Below are 24,462 nucleotides of genomic sequence, written 5' to 3'. Positions count from 1 at the left end.
CACATGAATGCATGTCAGGATTCTCATGTGAAATGGTAATGATTATTAGTTAAGTACCATATGTTTGTTTCAGTGAAGGTAACCGGTATTCATTTTAATATTCATCCTATTTAAAACACCCCAATTAAGGTGAATTTCTAATACACTTATCAATACTGCATGACAGTTCATGATTTCCCACAACTTTAAGTGTTTAAAGATTGTGCATTAGTTATGCACAATTAAACTTCAGGTATTGCAATATTTAAAATATTTATACAGATCTGGTAAAATTTCAGCTTTTCATTTAGAATCATTAAGCACCTGTTTTTATTACATGGTCTGACGATTTTCCTTGTTATATGATTTTCTGGTTTTGAATGTAAACAGTATTTTCAGTCCTCTCCATAGTATTAATGATGATTTCATGTTTAAATAGTATAAATATTTCATAAGAAAAACTTTATAAAATGGCTAATGTTACTATTCTAGGGGGCCAATGCATTAGCTGTATTTATTCTCCCAGTATGAAAGCTTTCTGTGGTGCTGAGTGCTTCTTTGTTTTGGTGAAACTTATTAATATGTTCATTTTTCCTACCTTAACCCCTTGTGAGATAGAAGTGTGTGAGGGTGGTGGGCGCGTGGCGGGGAGTGTGCCCCTGCTGCCTGGTAACAATACCTTGCCACCTTTGTCTCTTGACTCAAGGGGTTGTTGTATGGCCAAGAGGGGGAAACTTCAAACATAAATCTTTTATATCCCTTGGGACGGCACTGGGGTTGTGGTCTTGTTGATCATGCGTGAAACTCTCCATTTGACATGGATCAAAGATGAGAAGTGGAGGTTGTCAGATGGGAGGGGTTTGTTGATAGGGGGAGGGAGGGGAATAAGGGCCATATTATCCCCAGTGTGAGCATGTGGCAGATGTTGAGGGGTTACCCAGACTAGCTGCCTGCTTCAAGTTCAGAGCATTCCAATCTTTTAGATGAGGAATGTTTCAGGTTTGTGTTTGTTTAAAGAACACTGGGGTATAAAACTGACAGGTGGAAATGCTGTCAACCAATCAGAACGAAGCAGTCACTGTATCACATGAAGCATAACATCTGTTGCAGCGACACACCACATCACTTACTCTAGGGGGCTCAGTCAGTGAGGGAGCTCTTGAAGACTCAGGTGACAGGACATGCACTGATATAGAACTGAAACTCAAAATAACAGTCACATGTTAAGGATTACATTATTTTCTGTTATATGAGAAAGAGTGTTACTCTGTTGCCAAGTTGGTTCAGTGTACCACACCTGTGTGATAATTCTTATATCACCCTACTGGTGGAACTGGAGCTTGGATAATACTGCCCAGCATTATGTTGTCCATCCACACACCAGGGAGCAGAGACAATATCTGGTATGTATTCATTAGACCCCACTGGAGCATATATGGCTTGTATCATCAGTCACCAACTAGTGAATAACTAGCCTATAACGCTTGATAATGATGTTACTACCCATCTGGCCCCTCCTCCAAGCCAGCTGATGATATCTTCATGCTGAGAGTGCTATCCAGACCCTCATTTGATAGCTGTACATACTGTGATAGAGTTTATTTTGTTACTTGGAAGTACTGCTAGCTGTTCAAATTTTGATATAAATAAAAACATTATCACAGTAAGGATATCTGATTTTCAAAATGAAAATTATTATGGTAAGAGGTTATTATGGGCAAGTGCACACAGTATGGCTGTTTCAGTGTTTTTGCAGAGGAACAGTGTGTAACGTTCAGCCAAAAAAAAAACATTCTGTAATTTCTTGAACAGTTTGTCATTGAGTAGGAAAATAAATATTTGAAACATTAGACCATCCAGCTGTTTTTTCAGATCATGATATTTGATTCACGATATTTTGAAACCAATCTTAGATTATTTTGTGTTATAACTCATCTATTATAGTAATATAATTAATCTTAAGTGTCGGTACTTATTGTTAATGTATTACCTTACATTGTACATCATTTGAAGAATAAACATTTATCAAAAGGCGTGCATACATTTGAAGAAGTTGCCATGCTTGATGTGTACATCAATATGGAAGTACCTTAATATCTTTTCAATTTTTATTGGCTATAGAAATTTGAGATTGGATTGTACAGGATATTACAACTTCACTTATTAAAGGCTAATTATTGTCCCATATGAATGATACTGTCAGATGTCACCATCCCAAATTAACTTACAAATACTTGCAAACCCTCCTATAACAATGGCACACCGAGGCAGGGTCATTACCCAGTTCCTGTGTTTTGTTGCTTCTGTCTCCGTCTCCCACCTCGCAGTGTACAGGGCTGCACTGACAACACGTGTGGAGAATACAAGGGTAAGTGTGGCAGACACAGGGCTAATCCAGGGTGAGAGGGGCGTACAGCAAGGTTGTGACCTGGGGCCATATCTATTGACTCCCTGTATTGAATGGTGCCATTGGATAGGGAATCTCAGCCCCTCAGGGCTGTCCTGGAGACTTGTGTAGGGACAAGTACATATGAGGAGTAATATTAGTACTTAGCACTGTAGGAGGACACTTGAAGGTTTGAAATTTCTTAATATTTTTAGAGTTTACTTCACGGTACATTTGAACTTGGTATTTTATGATTCTGTAATGTTATTACTTTTCTCACACACTGCTAATTTGCAAGGCTTACGGTGAGAGGTTATCAAATATGATAAACAGCTGATTCCGTTATTCCTTAATTCATTGATAGTTCATCATAGCTGCTTTGAAAACAAATAATTCTGTTGCATCCATTTTCTTAACAGCTATATTGCAACCATTTTCTTATCAACGATGTGGCAACTATTGCCTTATCTATTATAGTGATAGTGAGAAATTTGGTCGGAAGATCGGAGGGGAAGATCATTGTAAGGTTTATTTTAATCATCTTAAAGTTTGATGTGGACCTGTAGATTATAAAATAAAATAACATGTTAGCCTAGTTTGGGTCCTTATGAACAAAATGTAATGATTTAATATTGGAAAAAAATAAATTTTAGTCACATAAAAAGTCCCTTGGATTATTTTTATAGTCAAGGCGATCTTTACCCTCAGTGGTATGAAAAAGACTTGTCATTCTGATTTTTTTCTTCTTACATTTCTATTTTTAAGATCAGCAGATCCGTAACCATGCAAACAAGATGTAAGGCATTATGGAACCTAAGGATTCTTTCACTTTATATTTAAACACATAAGGGCAAAATATCCATCGTCTATTGACATGTCCACTGTGCTGCCTGACAAGTATTGAGAGCCATGTCGGCCCCTGCTTCCTGTACATTGTACTGCCTGTCTCAAGCACCTGTCTGTGACACAATACTCAGTCTGCCGGCCCCTGATACCTGGACACTGGACCCGCACGTCCACTCACCTACAAGTACAGGAAATTACTGTCTGCACAACATACCCAATACCACAAAATCAGACAGACACCAGAAGGGAGGAAATAACTCCCTCCAGTCAAACATGACTTTTCTGAATAGGTTGCATTTGTGGGTGTCCTGACAACTAAGACGAGGACACATTCAACATGATGAAGTGCAGTGTAGCGTTATCACAGTTCCTGATACACATAACCCGGTATTGATCTTGAAGAACGGGATTATTGTATCCAATTGCAGGCAGCTGATGTGGCTTTAATGCCTAGTTAATGCCAGTGGTACAGATTACTTTAGATAGTCTCTTGTGAAGCTATTTGAAATTTCCTGTATAGGAACCAAATCAATAATTTGTGTATGATGTAACAGCACTCTGTGTTATAGACAGTTAACCAGGTGGAGTTGCTGGTATCTGATGCTTTGTTAGATGCATAGGGTAGCTGTTAATATGAAGTATTCTGTGTCAAACACTTTTGATCTGCTTGCCAAACAGGTGTTTTCGCATTACTTTCAGGACTAGTATTTATAAACTGATCTTACTAGGACAGAGGAACATTTACTAGAATCAGGCTTCAGACTAGTGTGTCAGCACCATACCCGTGCTTGTGGGTTTCACCGAAGTGGTAAATGTCTGAGACCTGCATCACTTCGGGCTTTCCACCCACATTAAGCTGACACGTACGCCGTGATATAACCTGAATAATGTTAAAAGCGGCGTTAAACCCAACTCACTCACTCACTGCTGGACAATTGCTTACTGCAGCTTTAATAAAGAGATGTTTATTGAATAATAATAGAAGTTTCCTGAGAGTGGCCTATTGCAGAAGGCAGTATACAGTCTGTGACTTGAGCCACTAGTTCATGGCATGAGTCAAGTGAAATGTTTTTCAGTCCAGTAATCTTTACTAATGTAGTCCATACATTAACACAAGGATTGACTGAAATGATGTCAGGAGACAGGTTCAGACTTCAGGTTTTATAACTAGAATAATGTTAAAAGCAGCGTTAAACCCAACTTATTAAGGGCTTGTTCTTCCGTAGCAGTTGAGTCAATTCCACAAAGAACATTGTCTCAAGAAGACTTGATAACCAGGGGGTATTGAGTCATGTTTGTATAGGACAATTTGATAGGCAGTGTTAGATACTGAAGCATTTGCTCTTTATGCTGAAGATCCAGGCTTGATTCCCAGGGCTACAATGTGCAGTGATTTATTTGGGATTTCGAACTATGTGCCCTTGTGACCCAAATTGGGGGAAAATACATGATAATTGTTGAAAACTGGAATTCTGAGTAATTGGGAAAATTTAAATTTAAATTGAGAATTTTTGCTGTCATTTGCTGCAAACTAGGGATCGAATATCGGCCTCCGTGCAGGTCCAGATATATCATTTATCATATGAAGTGGATTCTTGGTTCCCTGTGCGGTGATATTGCTGGAATATCGCTGGATAATGTATTAAACCATACTGTTTCTTCTCTATGGACAGAGCTATGGCTGTTATGTTTTGTATGTAAAGAAAAATCACTTCCTTTGCTATGGGCAAAATATGTGCCTACTTTGTAAAAGGTTTTGAATTACTTGCATAGCTTTCATAGTAGGTACTACATTGTTTTCCCCAAGGGGTAGGTTTTGATCTGACCATGACAACAGTTACCACCTTGACAGAGAAAACAGCCTGTATCATATGGACGCCATCACCCCTTGCTGCACTGGTCAGTCCTTCAGGAGAGTGTCAGGGCTTGCCTTCCTAGGGAAGGACACATGTCTACTTCAGACCTTACACACCAACTGATGGACACAGGGAAACTAGTGTGTCAACTCATTGCTAGAGTTGTGCAGTATTACCGGTGTATTATGATTTGAAATAATAATGAATAATGTATCACAATATGTTTAAAAATACTGATATATTGTGTTTTTCAAAATCCTACATATTACATCTTGTTAGCAAAGTTTACTTAAGTTGACAAGTTAAACTGAAATTAAGAAATTTGCAGCTGATTCCAGTGTTTGATAAAGCAAAACTATTCAAGGCTAGCTTCCTGTATATAATGTGTGTATCACACATGCATTGTGACCATAGCAACATCCAATGAATTGGCAAATGACTACAAAGTTGTAAAAAATGTGGGTTATTTTTATTTAGGTTCATAAGAAATTACAGATGAAAGAACATGTGCAATATATTGTGGTACATCAGTATAAAGGCATTGTGTATTCATATTGTGGTACATATCGCAATACATGAATCATTATTGCAATAAATTGCAATAGAAAGTCAATACCCATCACTACAGATAACAAGACATTTGCTGTTTGCTTCCCTTTGTTTTTAATAGCTGTCAGTTTGCATTTTAATAGTTATTGTCAACAATTGTCATGGTGTTATTGCCGTCTATGCAAAGGATGAATATCAGGAATTGCTGCACCACACCTATTGATTGATTGTGCGTCAGATCACAGTTGTCTTAATATACAATGGCTGTATCAGTCATCTACAATATTGTTTTCATTTAAAAAATGTGACCAAGGTTTATGGTTTATATGAAAGGTCAACTGTACAAACTCTTTGAGTCTACTCATATACTCACAGACAATCTTGGATGTATAGGATGCATAAACCAGCTTATTTACAGCTTACATCTATCAGACTTTCTTGCAGTGTGACCTTGAGTTGTATTTGTGGCATGAAAGTTTAGTACAGCATTGCGAAAAGAATTATTAGATAAACATGTTGTGATTTCAATGTTGAGTTATTACTGGTAAATTTTACATGGTGTTTCAAACACAGGTGGTTAATGTGATTTGAAACTTCTCACTGACCAATCAGAACTGACTATTTCCCAAAGTCATGGTAGGATGATAGTTTACATGTATCCATGGTATCAGTTCCTCAAGTAACTCACAGGTTTCTTAGTCATCCTATAGTTATCAATAGGTGTGTCCTAGCAATATTGATGTTGTTATCATATCGTCTCAATGTGGCCAGGTTGTATATTCTGTTATCACCCTATCTCCTAGCTGAGACATCAGATAGGTATTCCATACCATGAGATACTGCCTCATAGCACCATGTTATCAACTGGAAGTCTGTGTCATCATCCCTATCACCACAACAAAGTTGCAAGTGTCTTTGACATGTTTTATAAAAAGGCCTGATTGCTTTAGGCTATACATATTGTATAGAGAGCTGTCCATTGTGTATGATGTAAGAATGTAGGTACTCTAATCAAACAATTCAATAATCTAATGAATATTTGATTAGTGGTCTTCCTATCTTAGAGGATTACATGCCCTGAGGATCTCACTGAAGCTGAATTATTGATGAATCTTGATCCTTTCTCAGTTTTGAGATCATGTGGGAATTCCAAATAGCAACGGAAAGTGTGGCTCTTTGATAATTGATGAAGCGGTGAACTTGGAGGATGTAATATAAGTGTTGAAGATGGGTATCCAGGGAATATACTGTGACCGTGTAGACTGAAGTTCTTGCAGTTGCTCCAATAACTGTTTGATGGAAATGTTGTTGGTGGAGATTTGTGTTGTGGTGTTTCCAAATTTATTGGATGAAGAAGGTTGTTCTCACATTATCAAGTTGACAAGTGAATGTGACTTTTAGTTTACAATATTTCTGTCTTTCTGAAGAGAGCTACACCTTGAGTTTGTGAAACATACTTCTTTTGATGACTGCAATATACAAAAGAAAAATGGGGTTGTCTACTCTTTTGAATTATCCAGTCATTTTAAGGATGGACATAATTTCACTATGGTATACTTTTGTTGAAGCCAGGGACCAATGAAGATCCAGGGTAGAATAGGTCTTCCACAACCCATGCTTTCCTTAAAAGGTGACTATGCTTGTCACAAGAGGCGACTAACAGGATCGGGTGGTCAGTCTTGCTGACTTGGTTGATGCATGTCATCATATCCCAATTGCGTGGATGGATGGTCATGATGTCAATCACTGGATTGTCTGGTCCAGTCCCAGTTATTTACAGACCGCCTCCATACAGCTGGAATATTGCTGAGTGCAGCGTTAAACAGTTAAAAAGTTGAAGCCAGGCAAAATAATTGATGTTGGAAGCAGTGTTTGAATCGCGCATTGATTGATTAGAAGACTGGTGTTTGTTTGGGTGTAGCCAGGCTAGTATGGGGAGTTATACCACAGCTGTGCAGCCAACATGTACAATGTATTGAAACTGTTTCTTTCTGTTGCAGTGCTGGTAACATCAAGTGCCCTGATGACGACACAACTATAGATTATGCAAAGGTAAATATTTACACATTATATAAGCCTGCAGTATTGCCAAGACGACTAGAAATGTGTTTGGCACAACATTGGAACATTTTGTTGATATTTAGTGGGGTATTTGGTGCAGTTGTAGTTTAGTTTAATATTCCTGAAGTAAAAGTACAGTAAACTACGGTTATAACGAACTCAAAGGGGCAACTAATTTTAGTTCATTACAATCGTAGTTCGTTATAAGTATACATACAGCATATATACAGCAAATGGCCAGGACAAAAAAATAAGTTTGTTATATCTGTCAGTTTGTTAGCATGTTCGTTATCAACATAGTTATCTGTACTGATTATATACTGTTTTTTTCTCATCCTTTCAAATAATGGTGTACTGCAGTTTGATAGTCATTGAATCTTTAGCATGTGCAAGACATGATGAATCACTGTACAAGGATGGATGTATAAATGTTTGATATAATTGTTTCTCAGAACTTTAATCATGGATAAAAAAATAATTTATATGTAATTTGCCATTACTGAGATACCTGGGGTATTCCAGGTAAACTAGATCTCCTGTATCCAATGGTATCCAGATCTATGAATGAGTGAGTGAATATGGTTTTACGCCGCTTTTAGCAATATTCCAGCAATATCACGGCGCGGGACACCAGGAATGGGCTTCACACATTGTACCCATGTCGGGAATCGAACCCGGGTCTTCGGCGTGACGAGCGAACGCTTTAACCACTAGGCTACCCGACCGCCCCACAGATCTATGAAACTGATGGTGGTATTAATATAACCATGTTGTTCTTGTTTACCAAGCCAGGTGTTTTCTGAAAATAAGTATGTTAAAAACAGTAGTAACGTTGATCCTTTCCTACAGCAAACAAAGACCCTCTTACTACCTCATAGTTTGAAGAATCGTCATTGGTTGCTTGGGTGACTGTAGGTGGTGGTTGTTGTCTCCCTGCACGACAGTATTTGGTGTTGCAGATCTACCCCGACCAGGAGCTGCAGTCAGAGATCATGAACACACACATCCGATGTCGCCACCACAAGGAGGGCTGTCGCTGGGTGGACAAGTTGCAGAACCTTCAGGTACATAGTCCCTACAGGTGGAGCAGGATGGTGTGTTGGTGGGGGGGGGGGGGGGGGGGGGTGGGTGGAGGTCCATGGGCCCTACAGATAGAGCAGGATAGTGTGTTGGTATGGGGGGGGGGTGGTGGAGGTCCATGGGCCCTACAGATAGAGCAGGATGAGGTAGGGTGGGTGTGTGGTGGAGGGGTGCAGTGTACATGGCCCCTACAGATGGAACAAGATGGTGTGTGTGTGTTTGGGGGGAGGGGGCAGATACATAGCACCAACATATACAGTGAAACCCTGTTCATCCAGACAAACATGTTACCTGTGAAATCTTCCGTTATTGTGACAAATAAATCATGAGTGTGTCTGTCTTATTAAATGTAGACATTCCCACTAATGTCCGGTGGGCAGGGTTTCTGGATAAACAGGGTCCCGAATTACAAGGGTCCACTGTAGGCCTACCTAGAAGGGAGATGGTCATAGATTAATCCTGCTTAGTTTTGATGTTAGCATCATAGAGTCACTGTGCAAACCACATCCCTCCAAATGTCATTCTCTTTGTGGTTGACTGTTGACATTGTCTCTTAATGTTTAAACTAAACACTTCATCACCTTAAAGACTCAAACTGGCAGTTAGTCAATGGTTGCCATTAGCAACATGAAGCTCCCATCACCAGACTGTCTGATGTAGGCGTTGTTTTTTGTGAGCTTTTGTCAAAGCTGCTTAACACACATGAGGCCTCAGTTCATCTCTGTGTAGAAAACAATGATGCTGTCTTTCCATGTGTATTAATGTCATGATAAATCATGATTCTTGTAGCTCAACTTGTCTATTGCACAACACGCAACCTTTATAAGCAGGTTTGACAATAATGGTTCCTCTTAACGGTTTCTTATAATTATTAACAAAATTTAGATTGCTGATAGTGGCGGTAAACAACTACTAAACAAACTACCAATCCCATATAATCTGCACCAACAAAAGCTAGATATGTACTGTAGGGATATCAGGTTAGAATAGGCCCTCATTTAACTGGTCGTAAGAGGCAACCAAACTGATTTCCCTTCATCATCACTTGTTTGTCTGGTCCAGACATGTTCATGTACTGGCTGCCGTGATGTTGCTGGACAATTGCTTACTGCAGCTTTAATGAAGAGATGTTTATTGAATAATAATAGAAGTTTCCTGAGAGTGGCCTATTGCAGAAGGCAGTATACAGTCTGTGACTTGAGCCACTAGTCCGTGGCATGAGTCAAGTGAAATGTTTTTCAGTCCAGTAATCTTTACTAATGTAGTCCATACATTAACACAAGGATTGACTGAAATGATGTCAGGAGACAGGTTCAGGCTTCAGGTTTTTGGCCCAGACTTCATACTATCGGGGTTCACTATACCACTATATTGTTTGTTTGTTTGTTTGCGATATTACAGCTATATGACGGCAGTCTGTAAATAACTGGGTCTGGCCTGGACAATCCAGTGATTGATATCATGAGCACGGATCCATGCAATTGGGATACGATGAGATGCATCAACCAAGTCAGCCGGCCTGACCAACCAATCCTGTTAGTTGCCTCTTACAACAAGCATAGTCACCTTTTACAAGCATGGGTTGTTGAAGACCTATTCTACCCCGAGTCTTCTCTGTTGTGACACATGAGACCTTCCACATTCACTTACTCACTCACTCACTGTTTCAGGCTCATCTCCACAACTGCCGCTATGACGCTGTGCCGTGCCCCAACAGGTGCCCTGCCAAGCTGTCCCGGGTGTGCCTGGAGGACCACATGGAGTTCACCTGCCCCAAACGGCACGTCACCTGCGACTTCTGCGGTCAGATCTTCGCAGGGGAATACTTCGAGATGGTGAGTTGAGAACAGCTGCCAGTACAATCAGCAGTTGGGAAACTGAAATTTCTTTTTCAGAATTGTGGTTACTTTCTACAATAAACAAGATCTACATTGTGGAAACGGTCAAATAACCTTGTTTAACTGCAAAATTACCTCCTAAGAAGAAATGCCCTTCTGTAATGATAAATGAAGCTGAATGTTTGCTCAGGGGTAGATTGGACGATATGTATAAGATGCCTACATCAAACGGGAATATTGGGTTTATTTCAGTTTTTTTTAAATGTTTTTTTTTTAAATATAATAAAAAGTCACCTCCACAAAATGATATTTAACAAACAAATAACTGATTTGCCTTCATAGATATGTAAAGGATTGCCAATATTCATTGTTTGACCCACTGCATAACAATACCAACTAACTTGGAGAATGCGTCTTCACATCATGATGAGTGGTTACAGTGTTAGTTTCCTTGTGGGGCGGTCGGGTAGCCTAGTAGTTAAAGCGTTCGCTCGTCACGCCGAAGACCCGGGTTCGATTCCCGACATGGGTACAATGTGTGAAGCCCATTTCTGGTGTCTCCCGCCGTGATATTGCTGGAATATTGCTAAAAGCGGCGTAAAATCAAACTCACTCACTCAGTTACCTTGTGTTTTAATTAGTCACAACAGCATGTCTCTTTGTTTGTAGACCCACTCAGGAAACTGTCCGAAGGAAGTGACCTTTTGTGAAAACAAGTGTGGTGCTAAGTTAGAGAGACGCTTTCTGAACAACCACATGAAGAACGAGTGCCACAAGCGAACTGTTCACTGCAAGTTCTGTCAGCGGGAATTTGTGCAGGAGACATTACAGGTATGTTGACAAACATCTGTACCAAGATTAGGTGGAAAACACAGACCTGTACTTGATTAGCCAAGTAAAACACACACCTGTATCTGATTAGCCAAGGAACATGCACACACCTGCACCTGATTTGAGAAGTATTCAGTTTTAGCCTGGCCTGTCAGCTTTATGTGTGAGGAAAGCCAGAAGTGATGCAGATTTCAGACTTTTACCACTTTGGTGAATCCCACCAGTATGGTGCCTACAAACCTAAAAACACTAGCAGGGCCAACCATGGTTCGAACCCACCATCATAGTTTTCTTGCGTGCCTAAGGGATGCAACTCTGCATGGGAATGAAAGAATTAATGAGTAGGATCATGATCTACGAGTGTAGGTTGTTGGCATTCATTTCAGTGATACAGATTATTGAATAAAACAACATGACTGAAAATCTACAAGTTTTGAGGCCGAGTATTCAATCAATGAACCTTCATACTATTCTAACCCATGAAGGTCCTGGTTAGACTTGGTCTTCAGCAACTTATGCTTGTCGTAAGAGGTGACTATGCATGTCGTAATAGGTGACTATGCTTGTTTTCAGAACCAACTATGCTTGTCGTAAGAGGTGACTATGCATGTCATAATAGGTGACTATGCTTGTTTTAAGAACCGACTATGCTTGTCGTAAGAGGCGACTAACTTGGTTGATGCGTGTAATCATATCCCAATTGTGTAGATCGATCCTCATGATGTCAATCACTGTATTGTCTGCTGTCATATAGCTGAAATATAGCTGACTGCAGCATTAAACAAAAGTAGACAAATCATACTATTCTATACTGAAAATGGGTCAGTTTGCCAAATCCTTCTCCTGATGTGTGTTGACATGAGTTATCTTTCCTTGGCCACAGACCCATCAGTACCAGTGCCCACGGTATCCAGTGCCCTGCCCCAACCGATGTGATCCAACTAAAATACCTCGGGAGGAGATGGATGTCCATGTACAGGAGATATGTCCCTCAGCAACGGTGCCATGTGCCTTCAAAGACGCAGGCTGCAAGTTCAAGGTATGACAACATTCTTACTGGTTTAGGGAACTGCTTGTCCTGCCCTGCTTATCATACTTATATCTGGTCTGCTTGCACCAAGCAATCTTAGTTCTATGACTTTTGTAAGCCTGTGTTAAAGTATGGGCAATATGATTGTCATGGTGCTAAGATCGCTTTGTAAAAGTTCACCTTGCTCTTTAGAATATAATCCTTAGCTCTTTATTCCTATTATCTTCTGAATTTAAGAACTGCATGTAACTTGAATTTAAAACAATCAACTAAAACATTTATTTTATATCAATTTATTATTCATTCAACTGTTGAATTCAATGTTTATTGCAACCATTGATATTTTATTCTTTAAACATTTGAATTTAAAGTAACTGCTTGAACAATTATTTCAATAATTTATCATCCTTAAAACTGAATTTTCACCTTTATCTCAATTTAAATTAAATTAAATTACATATCTAATAATCCAACATGTATCCAGTTTTCTGCCAATCTCATTAAAATCAGATCTTGGTTCTCACTACTGCTAAACAAAGATCTGAGGACATCCCATTACGGGTCATGTCAGAATGACCTTTTGCGAACAATGACTGACCAATAAAATGACCAATAAGAAGTCGATATAAGCCAATCAGAAAACAGCTTTCAAGAGCAATACGGCACTAGTTTCAAACTGGGAACTACACTTACAAATATTTTGACAAGCCTCTCGATTCAAAATTTGAAAAGTGAACAAAAGAACATGCTGGAATGTCTAATAGATTGCCAAGATTAGATTGTATAGCAGTACCTCGCATGGGCAGTGCAAAGTTTCATCCATTCAAATGTTTATCCCATTGAAGCGACAGATAGATGATGTTTTTGATGGATTAAATCGTAAGCCCATAACTGTCTTTCGGAGTACCCCGTGTTAAACTTTTCGAGGTTGCATGATTCCGACTGTCACTTTCCTGATCTCGTAAGCGACGCTCTGATTTGTCAGCTGAAAGACCTGTAATGGACTGTCCTCAGATCTTTGGTTAGCATTAGTGGGAACTAAGATCTGATTTTAATGAGTTGGTTTTCTGCAATCCCTTCACTATTTCTGCTTATTGCTGCATGTGTGTAGTGAACCCTATCTAACGAGCAAGCCTCATTTTCAGTGTGTTTCCTTGCAGTGCCCACGGTTCAGCATGGACCGCCATCTTGAAGACTCCATGAAGATTCATCTCCAGTTCATGTGTGACCTTGTCAAGAGGCAGCAAGGTCAGATCTCGCAACTCTGCAATGCTCTCCACGCAGTGACGCAAGTAACAGACGGGACGTTCATGTGGAAGATCAGCAACTACAAAGCCAAATACATTGAAGCCATTTACAAGAACGGGAAGGAGATTGTCAGCCAACCCTTCTACACATCTCGCTACGGCTACAAGGCAGCGCTGTCTGTGTTCCTGAATGGGAACGGCGCTGGTGAAGGCAAATATTTGTCGGTGTATATCAAACTCCTGCCTGGAGAGTATGACAATGTACTGGACTGGCCGTTTTTGTTACCGGTGTCATTCACAATTTTCGACCAATGCAGTGACCCAGATATGAGAGTGAACATAACGGAGAGCTTCGTGCCTGATCCCACGTGGAAGCACTTCCAGAAACCCAGCAAAGACATTGAATCTCTAGGATTTGGCTACCCCAAGTTCGTGTCACATGAGATATTGAAATCCAGGGATTATATCAAAGACGACTCCATCATTGTGAAAGTCTGTGTGGACAACAAGAGGTTCATCTTGCCTTGAGCAGGACACCATAGTCAAACTGTGCCATCATTAACATATTTATTACATGTGACTTTTATCATAACACTCAGTGCTGGGACATATAAGTCGTATTTGTTTGTTCACAACTGTGTATAACATGGATATTCAAAAACATTTGTTCCACCGGGGACATACACATTATCAGTTGTATGCAGCCCTTGAATGGATTCAGATCAAATGGAAACTAGGTTGCGTCTCACAAATGTTTTCTCAGTCAAGTATATTTCAAATACTGAAAAATATTTGAATTTCTTGTAAAAACATCTTGCCCAACTTGCACAAAGTGATCTTAGTGCTAAAAATAAGTGAAATTTAAACATAGATCAACAAAAGCAATAACATGGCTTTGAGATACATGCATTTGTCAGGACTCACAATTTTTATTGTGGGAATTTCTGAGGAAGAGAATATATGGATGTCAACTTCTTTATTAGGAGGAACATCGTAATAAAGAAGTTGACATCCGTATATATTCTCTTCCTTATGTGTATCACTTCTAAATGCCTTTCAAAGACCTATGAATTTCTGCTTCTAATTTTCCTCATTCAATGCTATAAACTACAAAACAGTAGTAAATTTGGCAATTGATCATCAAAACAATCTGATGTCTGAGGTATCCATTATGGGGGAGGGAACTGACTCAAAATATTTAATCAGTGTGTTATAAAAGAAATGGATGTTATTTATGGTGTGTCCATGCTCCCCACCCTTCTACTACAAAAAATGATTTATTCATACAAGAACTGGCATTAATATCCAAGTCAAATATTTGACATATTTAATGACATTTTTCTTTAATTTCAGTATTCTTGCCAGTGATCAATTAGCAAAGAATTCAGGCTAACAGGCCAGTGATAATATTATTACCCAGTATATTTGTCACGACATTTTGTTGTCATTAATCAACATTTGATGTTTGTTGTGATAGCTAATGTTTGTTTGAGACAGACACAAGTTTTATTAGTCAGTTTAGTTATCAATGTTAACATACTGAGTATGAAAATATTTATTTAAAAATTAATGTTGAGGGGAAAGGATTTTCTCCTTATGAAGCAATATTAGCATTCAGTAGACAGATAAATTATGTATAATAAAGTATGTTCCAGTTCTTTTCAACACATTTAATGATCAGTTCCTGTGTTAAGAGTTACAAGATTTCCATCTCGTGCCCATCAGTGTTGGATTAAGAACGTCAAGGGGTCCTTGTCATTTTTTGGAGTCGCTAGATTAAAGTATACCTCAGAGATCCCATAACATACAAACTTTTCGAACACTGCTTACCCATTTTAGTTTAACCTTTATTCTGGCAGATGTTCTTTGTGCCAAGTTAACAATAATTGCCTAAACATTTTGTAAATAACAAAATAAGTACAAGTTACAAGAGTAAGAAACTTCTCCAGTGTATGAAGGGACTTGTAATGTTGATGTGATATAGCCTTCTGATCATGCTGAGGCTGTGTGTGTTTCTAGTCATCTCATGGACACAGTGCTGCTCAGTGTGTGTGTTGGGTTGGGGGTACATAAGCTTACAAAGCTCACGTTTTTTACCCAAGGATGATATCTTTCAGTACAGCAGGTTCCATCCTAATGGATCATGTCATATTTTGATGAATTTTGCGACAACCGTTTTCCATTCTTCTCTAACTAGATGGTGATAAGGTGATCTAGCTGATGGGTTTGCTTATGCCATCAACCACTTGTTGTCTGGTCCAGACCTGATTGTTTTGTGGGATGATAAAACTATCATATTGCTCACTACATGAAAACCCATTCACCCACTTATCCCTCGTTTGGACATATTTCTGTAGATCTGTTGCTGTTAGTTATACCTTCTTTGCCTCTGCAAAATCTAACCACTTCACTGGTAATGACCCATGTGGAAGTATGCAGGTGCTTGTTCCTGCTACAGACAAGCTGCTTTTATAGCATCTAATTCACAGCTAACAGGGAATACGGCTTCAACATAGTCACAGCTAGCAGGGAATACCGCTTTCCTAGCAACTTAGTCACAGCTAGCAGGGAATATAGGATAGACAAGTAGCAGGGAATAGTTCCGTAGACAGTCAGATACCAGAATGATTGGTGATCCTTCATAGTGAGAGCAGTAGTTTTGGATCTACTGGTGAAAGTATGCCCAATGCTGCTTGATAATTTGGTATGTTTGAAGAGGCTTGATACAATCCCATTATGTGCAATATTGCCTTTGCATAACATAAAAAACATAAAAACACTATCACAAGGCTCATCGATCTCTACCTTACTTCCAATAACCTCAACACACTGACATTATTAGGCTAATAATTGTAGTTGGTTCTCCGGCACTGATGATTTAGCCGAAACACATGAAAGCATTTTATTTCGGGTTTTAGACAAAAATAAATACAAGTAAATGTCAGACATTTTTACACTAAACTACATGCTCACTCCGTCAATATCACTGGGGGAGAAACAGATGTTTTAATGTTTTATGTCTGTGTGTCATTTCGGAAGAAGGTCAATATCAAATATTCGTACGTCCATGGCATAATTATTTCATCAACATAATTATCTCAATTTGTATTGTACAACATAATTGTTTGAATTGATTTTCTATTTGTTTTACATGCATTTATTTATGTATGTTTACAGGGAATATGCCTTTTATTGTGTTACAACATACTGCATATATTTCTGTACTGTTGTCGTATATGTTTGATATATAGAGGGGTTCTCCAGACTGAGGGGTCAGTGTTGATAATGATAGAAGAATATTTTTTACTTTAAACACACTGATCTTAGTACAGTTCTAATTGTTCAAATACCATAATATTTCATTCTATTCTGATTTAAGTTGTTAGATGAAGACAATTTAAAAAGAGAAAGTACTTAACAAAGATGTGGATATTATTTTCTTTTACTCAGTTGTTGGATTAACTAAAACAGATAATGATTTAGTGTATATTTGATGTGGCATGACGGAAACAGTGGAAGCTATGAGAAAGTAATGATTGGATGTTTGTCTCCTCTAACCTCACCTAGGGGCGGTCGGGTAGCCTAGTGGTTAAAGCGTTCGCTCGTCACGCCGAAGACCCGGGTTCGATTCCCGACATGGGTACAATGTGTGAAGCCCATTTATGGTGACCCCCGCCGTGATATTGCTGGACTATTGCTAAAAGCGGCGTAAAACCATGCTCACTCACTCACTCTAACCTCACCTACCCAACACCCTGCCTCACATCATTCAATGTTCTCATGTACCTAAAGACAAAAGGTCTGGGTAAGTCTGGGTCTTCAGCAACTCTTGATTGTCATAAGAGGCGACTAATTTGGATCTGGTTGTCAGACTCAGTGACTTGGATGGTGCATGTCATCGATCCCAATTGAGTGGATCGATGCTTCTGATGTCAATCTCTGGATTGTCTGGTCCAGACTCGATTATTTACAGACCGTCGTCATATAGCTGGAATATTGCTGAGTGTGGCGTTAAACAACAAACAAACCACATAGCATAAGATGCCTCTGCCTCACATTTTATAAAAGAAATGAATGAAAATCTAATCAATAATTTATTGTACCCAAAAGGATAAGATAGGATATGATAGGTCTCTTCATGTGATATCTAGTTCCACTACTGACTCTCAACAATAAGTCATTTCTCATCACCAACAACATAGCCTAGTCCACAGTTTACATAACAGCATCAAATACAAGGCCAAAAATAGGTGAAGTATATGAGTTGTAGAAGTGTCACGAGGGGTGTATGTAGTTTAAAGCGTACCACATTAGGTTTTATACCAGGAGCCAGAGGATTTATTGTCACACTCAGAAATGTGCAGCCTGTTTTTTTCGTGGCGGGGTATAAGGGATTTATTTCCCTCCCAGGCAGGATACATAGAATTTTAGAGGTAAGATAATGCTTTGTATTATAGTGAAGATTATGGCAAAGTGATTAAAAATTGGCCTTGTGTCAATTTTTTTTAAAATCAATTTTTATGAGAAATCATTTACTCTTCCTGTTTTGTCTTTGATGCCGTTTTTGTGTCTGGAACTTTACAATATGATCAAGGTTGATAGAGTACACATGTGTAACATTGTTAAAGTAATTGTTTTATTCAGCCATGATACTCACATTGAGTACAATGTAAGACAGGCCACAACATTAATAACACGTTTACCATCATCGTTGCCTTTTGTGGAAAAATGCTTCTATGTTAAGCCATACACATTACCTCCCTGCCTCAATATTCACAAGAACAGACTAACTTTGTGAACCTTTAACATCTTTATTTTTACAATGCTTTGCTATTATAAGTACAGTATTTGATGAACACATCTGCCATGAGAGATTTGTCTGTTTTGACTTATTTCAGGAGGAATGTTAGTTGTTGTCATTACCGGTATCTTCACTTTGACCAAAATCTTAGTAAATAAGTGTTGCATATTAATGCTTAATAAACAGTTTTGTGTATTTTGAAGGAAATATTAGGAAGATATGGATACAACTATACAATGTGGAGATTGGAGTGTGTATATTGGTTATGCTTACAGAAGTTTTAATATGCTTAAATGCATAATAGCTGAATAACAATGCAACATGTATTTGGACATTTAATTTTCACACACAATGATGTTATGACTGTTTGAAGACATTGTTAAACAGAAATGTCAACTACAAAAAGATATTATTGTACAGATTGTTATGTGTGTTGCCATGGTTACTGTACTGCCAGAAGTCATGTGTATATTAATTGTGTAAATAAACTACACAGTATCATAAGATTTTGTTTGTGTTTACTCGGAGGTGTTCCTCAACTGAATCTAGATATGTGTATTTCTGTAACTGGATTTACCAGTTATCCTTTCAATGGACCCGGGGGGCGGTCGGGTAGCCTAGTGGTTAAAGCGTTCGCTCGTCACGCCGATTCGATTCCCGACATGGGTACAATGTGTGAAGCCCATTTCTGGTGTCCCCCCGCCGTGATATTGCTGGAATATTGCTAAAAGCGGCGTAAAATCAAACTCACTCACTCACTCACTCATTGGACCCGGTCACTGATGACCTGATGACAATGACCTGAGGCATGGATTGCATCATTGATGGAGATGAACTGATGTTGAAACAAACGATGAAGGCTGTTCCTGTTCACAGTGATACAATCAAGGTACTTATCAGGATAAAGTGATTTCAATACACATGATGAAGATTTCTCTGAAATTGATTATATGATAGTAACAAAGTAGTTTCTATGAAATGAGACCATATTAATAAAACAATAAAGCTATTCCCTGAATTGAGATGCTATTAACATAAATGACTAAGGTTATTACCTGAATTGAGATCATAGTAACATGAATGACGAAGGGTATTCACCGAAATGAGCCGTTATTAACATGAATGACGAAGGGTATTCACGGAAATGAGCCGTTATTAACATGAATGATGAAGGGTATTCCCCGAAATGAGCCGTTATTAATACGAATGACGAAGGGTATTCACTGAAATGAGCCGTTATTAACATGAATGACGAAGGGTATTCACGGAAATGAGCCGTTATTAACATGAATGATGAAGGGTATTCCCCGAAATGAGCCGTTATTAATACGAATGACGAAGGGTATTCACTGAAATGAGCCGTTATAAATACGAATGACGAAGGGTATTCACCGAAATGAGCCGTTATTAACATGAATGACGAAGGGTATTCCCCGAAATGATCCGTTATTAACATGAATGATGACGGTTATACCCTGGGTTGAGATTATAATAACATAAATGATGAAAGTTATTCAATAAAATGAGAAGAGTTCAATAAAACTGACGGCTATTCAATGAAATGCGAACAGTTTAACCAAACCGACGGCTATTCCATTTAACAAGCACATTTTAACAAAACTGACGGTTATTTCATGAAATGAAAACATTTAAATAAACAATGACAGCTATTCCATGAAATGAGGACATTTTACTAAAACAATGAAAGCTATGCCACAAAATGAGAACATATTAATAAAAACGAGAAAAGGCTTTTTCTTGAAATGAAACTATATTAATTAAACGATGAAACTATTCCTGGAAATGAGAACATTTGGGCGTAACAAAATAGCGGTGAAAATGATATGAATGGATCACTGAAAATCAGTGATGACACCAGGTGTTCGCGAAATGGTAAGCATGTCCTGCCGTATGTGTAGCACACGCCACTCACACAATTTGCATGACAAAGAGCAGAGCAGAACTCCTACTATGCGACGGCGGCCTGTACATAAGTCAGACAATCAAGTGATCGATGAACCAGAAAAAGTTACACGTCCACACAGGAATAAATATCTGCGACTTTCACCGTGTTCAAATGCGGTAAAGAATTCTGATACTTCTATGGACACTGTTACTGCATAAAATAGGCTCCAATACATTCTAGCTTCAACGTCACGGTTTATTCGTAAACAGTCGGCAAACCAGTGATTGATACTGTGAGCAGCGAACCAGTCCACTCGGGTGAGATGAGGCGCCATCTACCATGTCACTGAGCCTGACCACCAATCTATTCAGTCACCTCTTGCGACTAGCATATGTTGCTGAGGACCAATTCTAACCCGCCATTCCAACGTGTTTCAACATGCTGTTTCACAGAAATTGTTGACAATACAGTTTGGGAATTGGTAATAATTTTACTTCGGATAAAATTGGCAAACGTCTATAGCATGTAATTGTTTGTAGAGATAACCTCATTTCGCACAATTCGATGGTACACATACGTCATCCGACCATGTAAAATCGTGGACAATTAACATGATTAAATAATGTAAAAAAAAAAATACGTAAAAAAATTAAAAATAAATAATTAAAAAAATATATTAAAAAAAATATTTAAAAAAATACGACATCCGCCAGCTGGGCTCAAGTATTGCAAATGACTGCTCATGTGTAAATGGTTTCTCATTAGCTCAATGGTATCAGTGAAATAGCTGTGACAGTAAAGGGATTTAAGTAGACATTTTAACATTACGTGATGTACTGCAGTATATCTGCTGCACAGAATCAAACAATGTAATAAACAACGTCACCACCAGAGTGAGTGAGTAAGTATTCTTTTACGCCGCTTTTGGCAATATTCCCGCAATGTCACGGCGGGGGACACCAGAAATGGGCTTCATACATTGTACCCATGTGGGGAATCGAACCCGGGTCCTCGGCGTGAAGCACGAGCGCTTTAACCACTACTCTACCCCATCGCCCTTCTACACCAGAAAATTAACCAGTCTCCGGAACATATTCCACTGGGCGTAAAAGGTGAAATATCGATGAAATACCGTCACAGAGTCCCACTAGAGTTACCTCCCATGCATACCCTTAAATTTCATTTTCAGTTGTCAGTATGATTAAAATTTAAATCATTTCTAATAAAAGCGGCAACACCCTTTCCATATTCTTCAGAATTCTCTGCGAAAAGCAGATTCGATCGCACGATTCCGACTATGTATTGAGCATGTCTTTCTGAATCACCGTCAAACAGTGATGAAACCAGGTGTTCTCGAAAAAGGTGAGCGTATCCTGCCCCATCGGTGGCACTCGTCACAACCACACCCAAAGCTGAAAATTCACGGAAACATATGATACAAGTGAAAATAGGGAATTGCATGTAAAAATAGCCACTTTTGCATGCACCATGTATAAATTCGAAAGACACCAGGCATGTGACATGCAGAAGAACATACAATACAATATTTTCACAACCTTTCACCTTCACTCGTCCCGTGTTCTTATTGTTATTGCATTTTACCATGAAGCAGAACTTATGTTTGTGATCGCAGCCAAATGTACTCACATAAATCTGTATAATCATGTAGTATGACGATCAATAATGCATGCTCTATTTTGCTGTATTGTAATACTTGTCACTTCAACCATTAATGTGTACTCTTCCAATATTGGAGGAAATAAAGAATGTCTGTCTGTCATGCCTGGGCAATGCATGAAATTTCGTAATGACAGAAGCACGAATGACTGAGCAACTTACATTTTTATCATGTCATCCATGTTAGTCAGATCAGATTTTAATTTTCTCTGAAACAGCTTGTTGAATCGAATGGAGATTCCAGGTTGGACAAAATATTTTTGGCTCTATTATTTTAATGAAAAAAAGCGCTTTTCCTTCCATTTTTAAGGAGCATGATACAAAAAGCAGACTCTGTTGGAAAGTAGCATGATGTGACACCAATCATCTTCCCGAGGCAAGGGTGTTATCTGACTATAAAAGTCCAGTTTCCACCCTTGCCGAACTAGGCTTGAATTCCGGAGTTTGGCTGGACTAACGAGTCTATGCATAGTCCAATCAAAATTGATTATCGATCAGATCGTCTTGACTGGGCGCCGCCATTTGTTTGAAGCAATTGCAAGTGATGTGAGAGGTGGAATCTGATTGGTCAATAGGAGGGACATAGAAGGGATATAACTCGTTATAACCACTAGTGGCGCTACGATCGAGCCTGGAAATTCCAGCCTATTTGGGCAAGGGTGGAAACTAGACTTTTATAGTCAATTAACTCCCTTGCCTCGGGAAGATGGGCACCAATAGGAGAAATTGGAAGCAATATTTACACAAATATAAGCATGACAGCTACAATCAAGTAGATGCGGTAGCACTGGCACCAAGCAGGTCTGCTTATTAGATACAGAACCCGCGAAGATCCGGGTTAGAATTGGTCTTCAACAACCCATGCTTGTCGTAAGAGGCGACTAACGGGATCGGGTGGTCAGTCTCGCACACTTGGTTGATACATTTCATCCAAATTGCGTACATTGATTCACTGGATTATCTAGTTCAGACTTAATTATTTATAGACCACCCTCATATAGCTTGAATATTGCTGAGTGCAGCGTTAAACAACAAACAAAAAAACAAAAATGATATTCGATATAGTAACACCAGAAACGGAGAGTCACCACGCGCTGATACCAAGCTCTGTCACCCAGGAGTAACACCTGCTCCAGGAGGACAATACCCGTGAAGATTCCGTGGTAGAATAGGTCTTCAGCAATCCCATGCTTGCCGTAAAAGGCGACTAACGGGATCGGGTGGTCAGGCTCGCTGACTTGGTTGATGCATGTCATCGGTCCTAATTGCGTGGATCGATGCTCATGATGTCAAACACTGGATTGTCTGGTCCAGACTCGATTATTTACAGACCGCCGACATATAGCTGGAATATTGCTGAGTGCGGCGTTAAACAACCAACCAACCAACCAACCAACCAGGAGGACAAGACACCGGGATAGACGTTCCCACGTGTCAGCGGGGAGCTGTCCAGAATGGACACCCAGTTCAACCAGTGGATCATTGCCAGCCCACATCTGTGACAGTGAAAACAGAGCCGTTGGAAGACTATCCGATCGAGGCGTTGCAAAGAAACGTGGAAGAGTATTCTGGACCTAATGAAGCATTCCGAGCCATCAAGGAGGACGCTGGTGATGGAGACGTTCATGGTGGTGGCGCAGCAATTTGTAGTGATGGCGGTAAGGTGAAATGGGCTTTAGCGTCGCGTGCACGATTATTGCATTCATATAGCGACGTGTTGTAGTGATGGAGCAGACAGATGTATTGCTAGGGGCTACATGGTAACTGTTCCTGTAAGAAATGTCAGTGGAGTTTCTTGGAGGATACGCATTTCTCCCAAACATGCTAAACGATGTGTGTATTTCTATACAGCTGATAGCATGACATGATACTGATTTGGTTGGTTGGTTTGTTGTTTTACGCCGCACTCAGCAATATTCCATCTGGACCAGACAATCCAGTGATTGATATCGTGCGCATCGATCCACGCAATTGATATACAATGACGTGCATCAACCAAGTCAGCGAGCCTGACCACCCGATCCCGTTAGTCGCCTTTTACGACAAGCATAGTCGCCTCTTACGGCAAGAATTGGTTGCTGAAGACCTATTCTACCCCGGATCTTCACCGGTCGATACTGATTTGGAGCATTATCATCTTGATCGGTCTAAGCTAGCAAATCGTCAAAGTAGAGATTGTGTTGGACAGAAAACAAGTGGTAAAAATTCAAAATATCTTTGCTGCATAAAGTCAGGCAAGAACGAGAATCCACCAAATCACAAATCAAAGGAAAATTATTATTTTTTAAAAGGAGAAATCTGCTTGAGAGGGACTTGCATCAATTCGCGCTTTTCCGCCACATTAAGCTGACACGCCGTGATATTACTGGAATAAT

At 39.3% G+C, this 24,462-nt stretch overlaps 1 protein-coding gene across 7 annotated transcripts in view; it reads left to right on the top strand.

Annotated features, from left to right (window-relative positions):
* LOC124135183 (TNF receptor-associated factor 4-like) overlaps positions 1–18,205 on the top strand; it is a 96,569-nt gene extending 78,364 nt beyond the window's left edge. For 5 of the 7 annotated variants that reach the window (XM_048396290.1, XM_048396296.1, XM_048396294.1 and 2 more), the window contains exons 2-7: positions 7,617–7,668; positions 8,637–8,741; positions 10,428–10,592; positions 11,265–11,426; positions 12,310–12,465; positions 13,602–18,205. In XM_048396290.1, the coding sequence (XP_048252247.1) occupies positions 7,617–7,668; positions 8,637–8,741; positions 10,428–10,592; positions 11,265–11,426; positions 12,310–12,465; positions 13,602–14,231 (1,270 nt within the window). In that variant the 3' untranslated portion in view covers positions 14,232–18,205. Of the gene's footprint in view, positions 1–1,116; positions 1,383–7,616; positions 7,669–8,636; positions 8,742–10,427; positions 10,593–11,264; positions 11,427–12,309; positions 12,466–13,601 lie in introns of those variants that run through there. The other 2 variants (XM_048396292.1, XM_046500418.2) reach the window with 2 other exon arrangements.
* Positions 18,206–24,462: the final 6,257 nt, after the last annotated feature.

Source organism: Haliotis rufescens, unplaced genomic scaffold, assembly GCF_023055435.1.
Source record: "Haliotis rufescens isolate VD_foot unplaced genomic scaffold, xgHalRufe1.0.p SCAF_15, whole genome shotgun sequence".
In the NCBI taxonomy this organism is placed as follows: Eukaryota; Metazoa; Mollusca; class Gastropoda; order Lepetellida; family Haliotidae; genus Haliotis; species Haliotis rufescens.
This window is presented reverse-complemented; position numbering and strand designations above follow the sequence as displayed.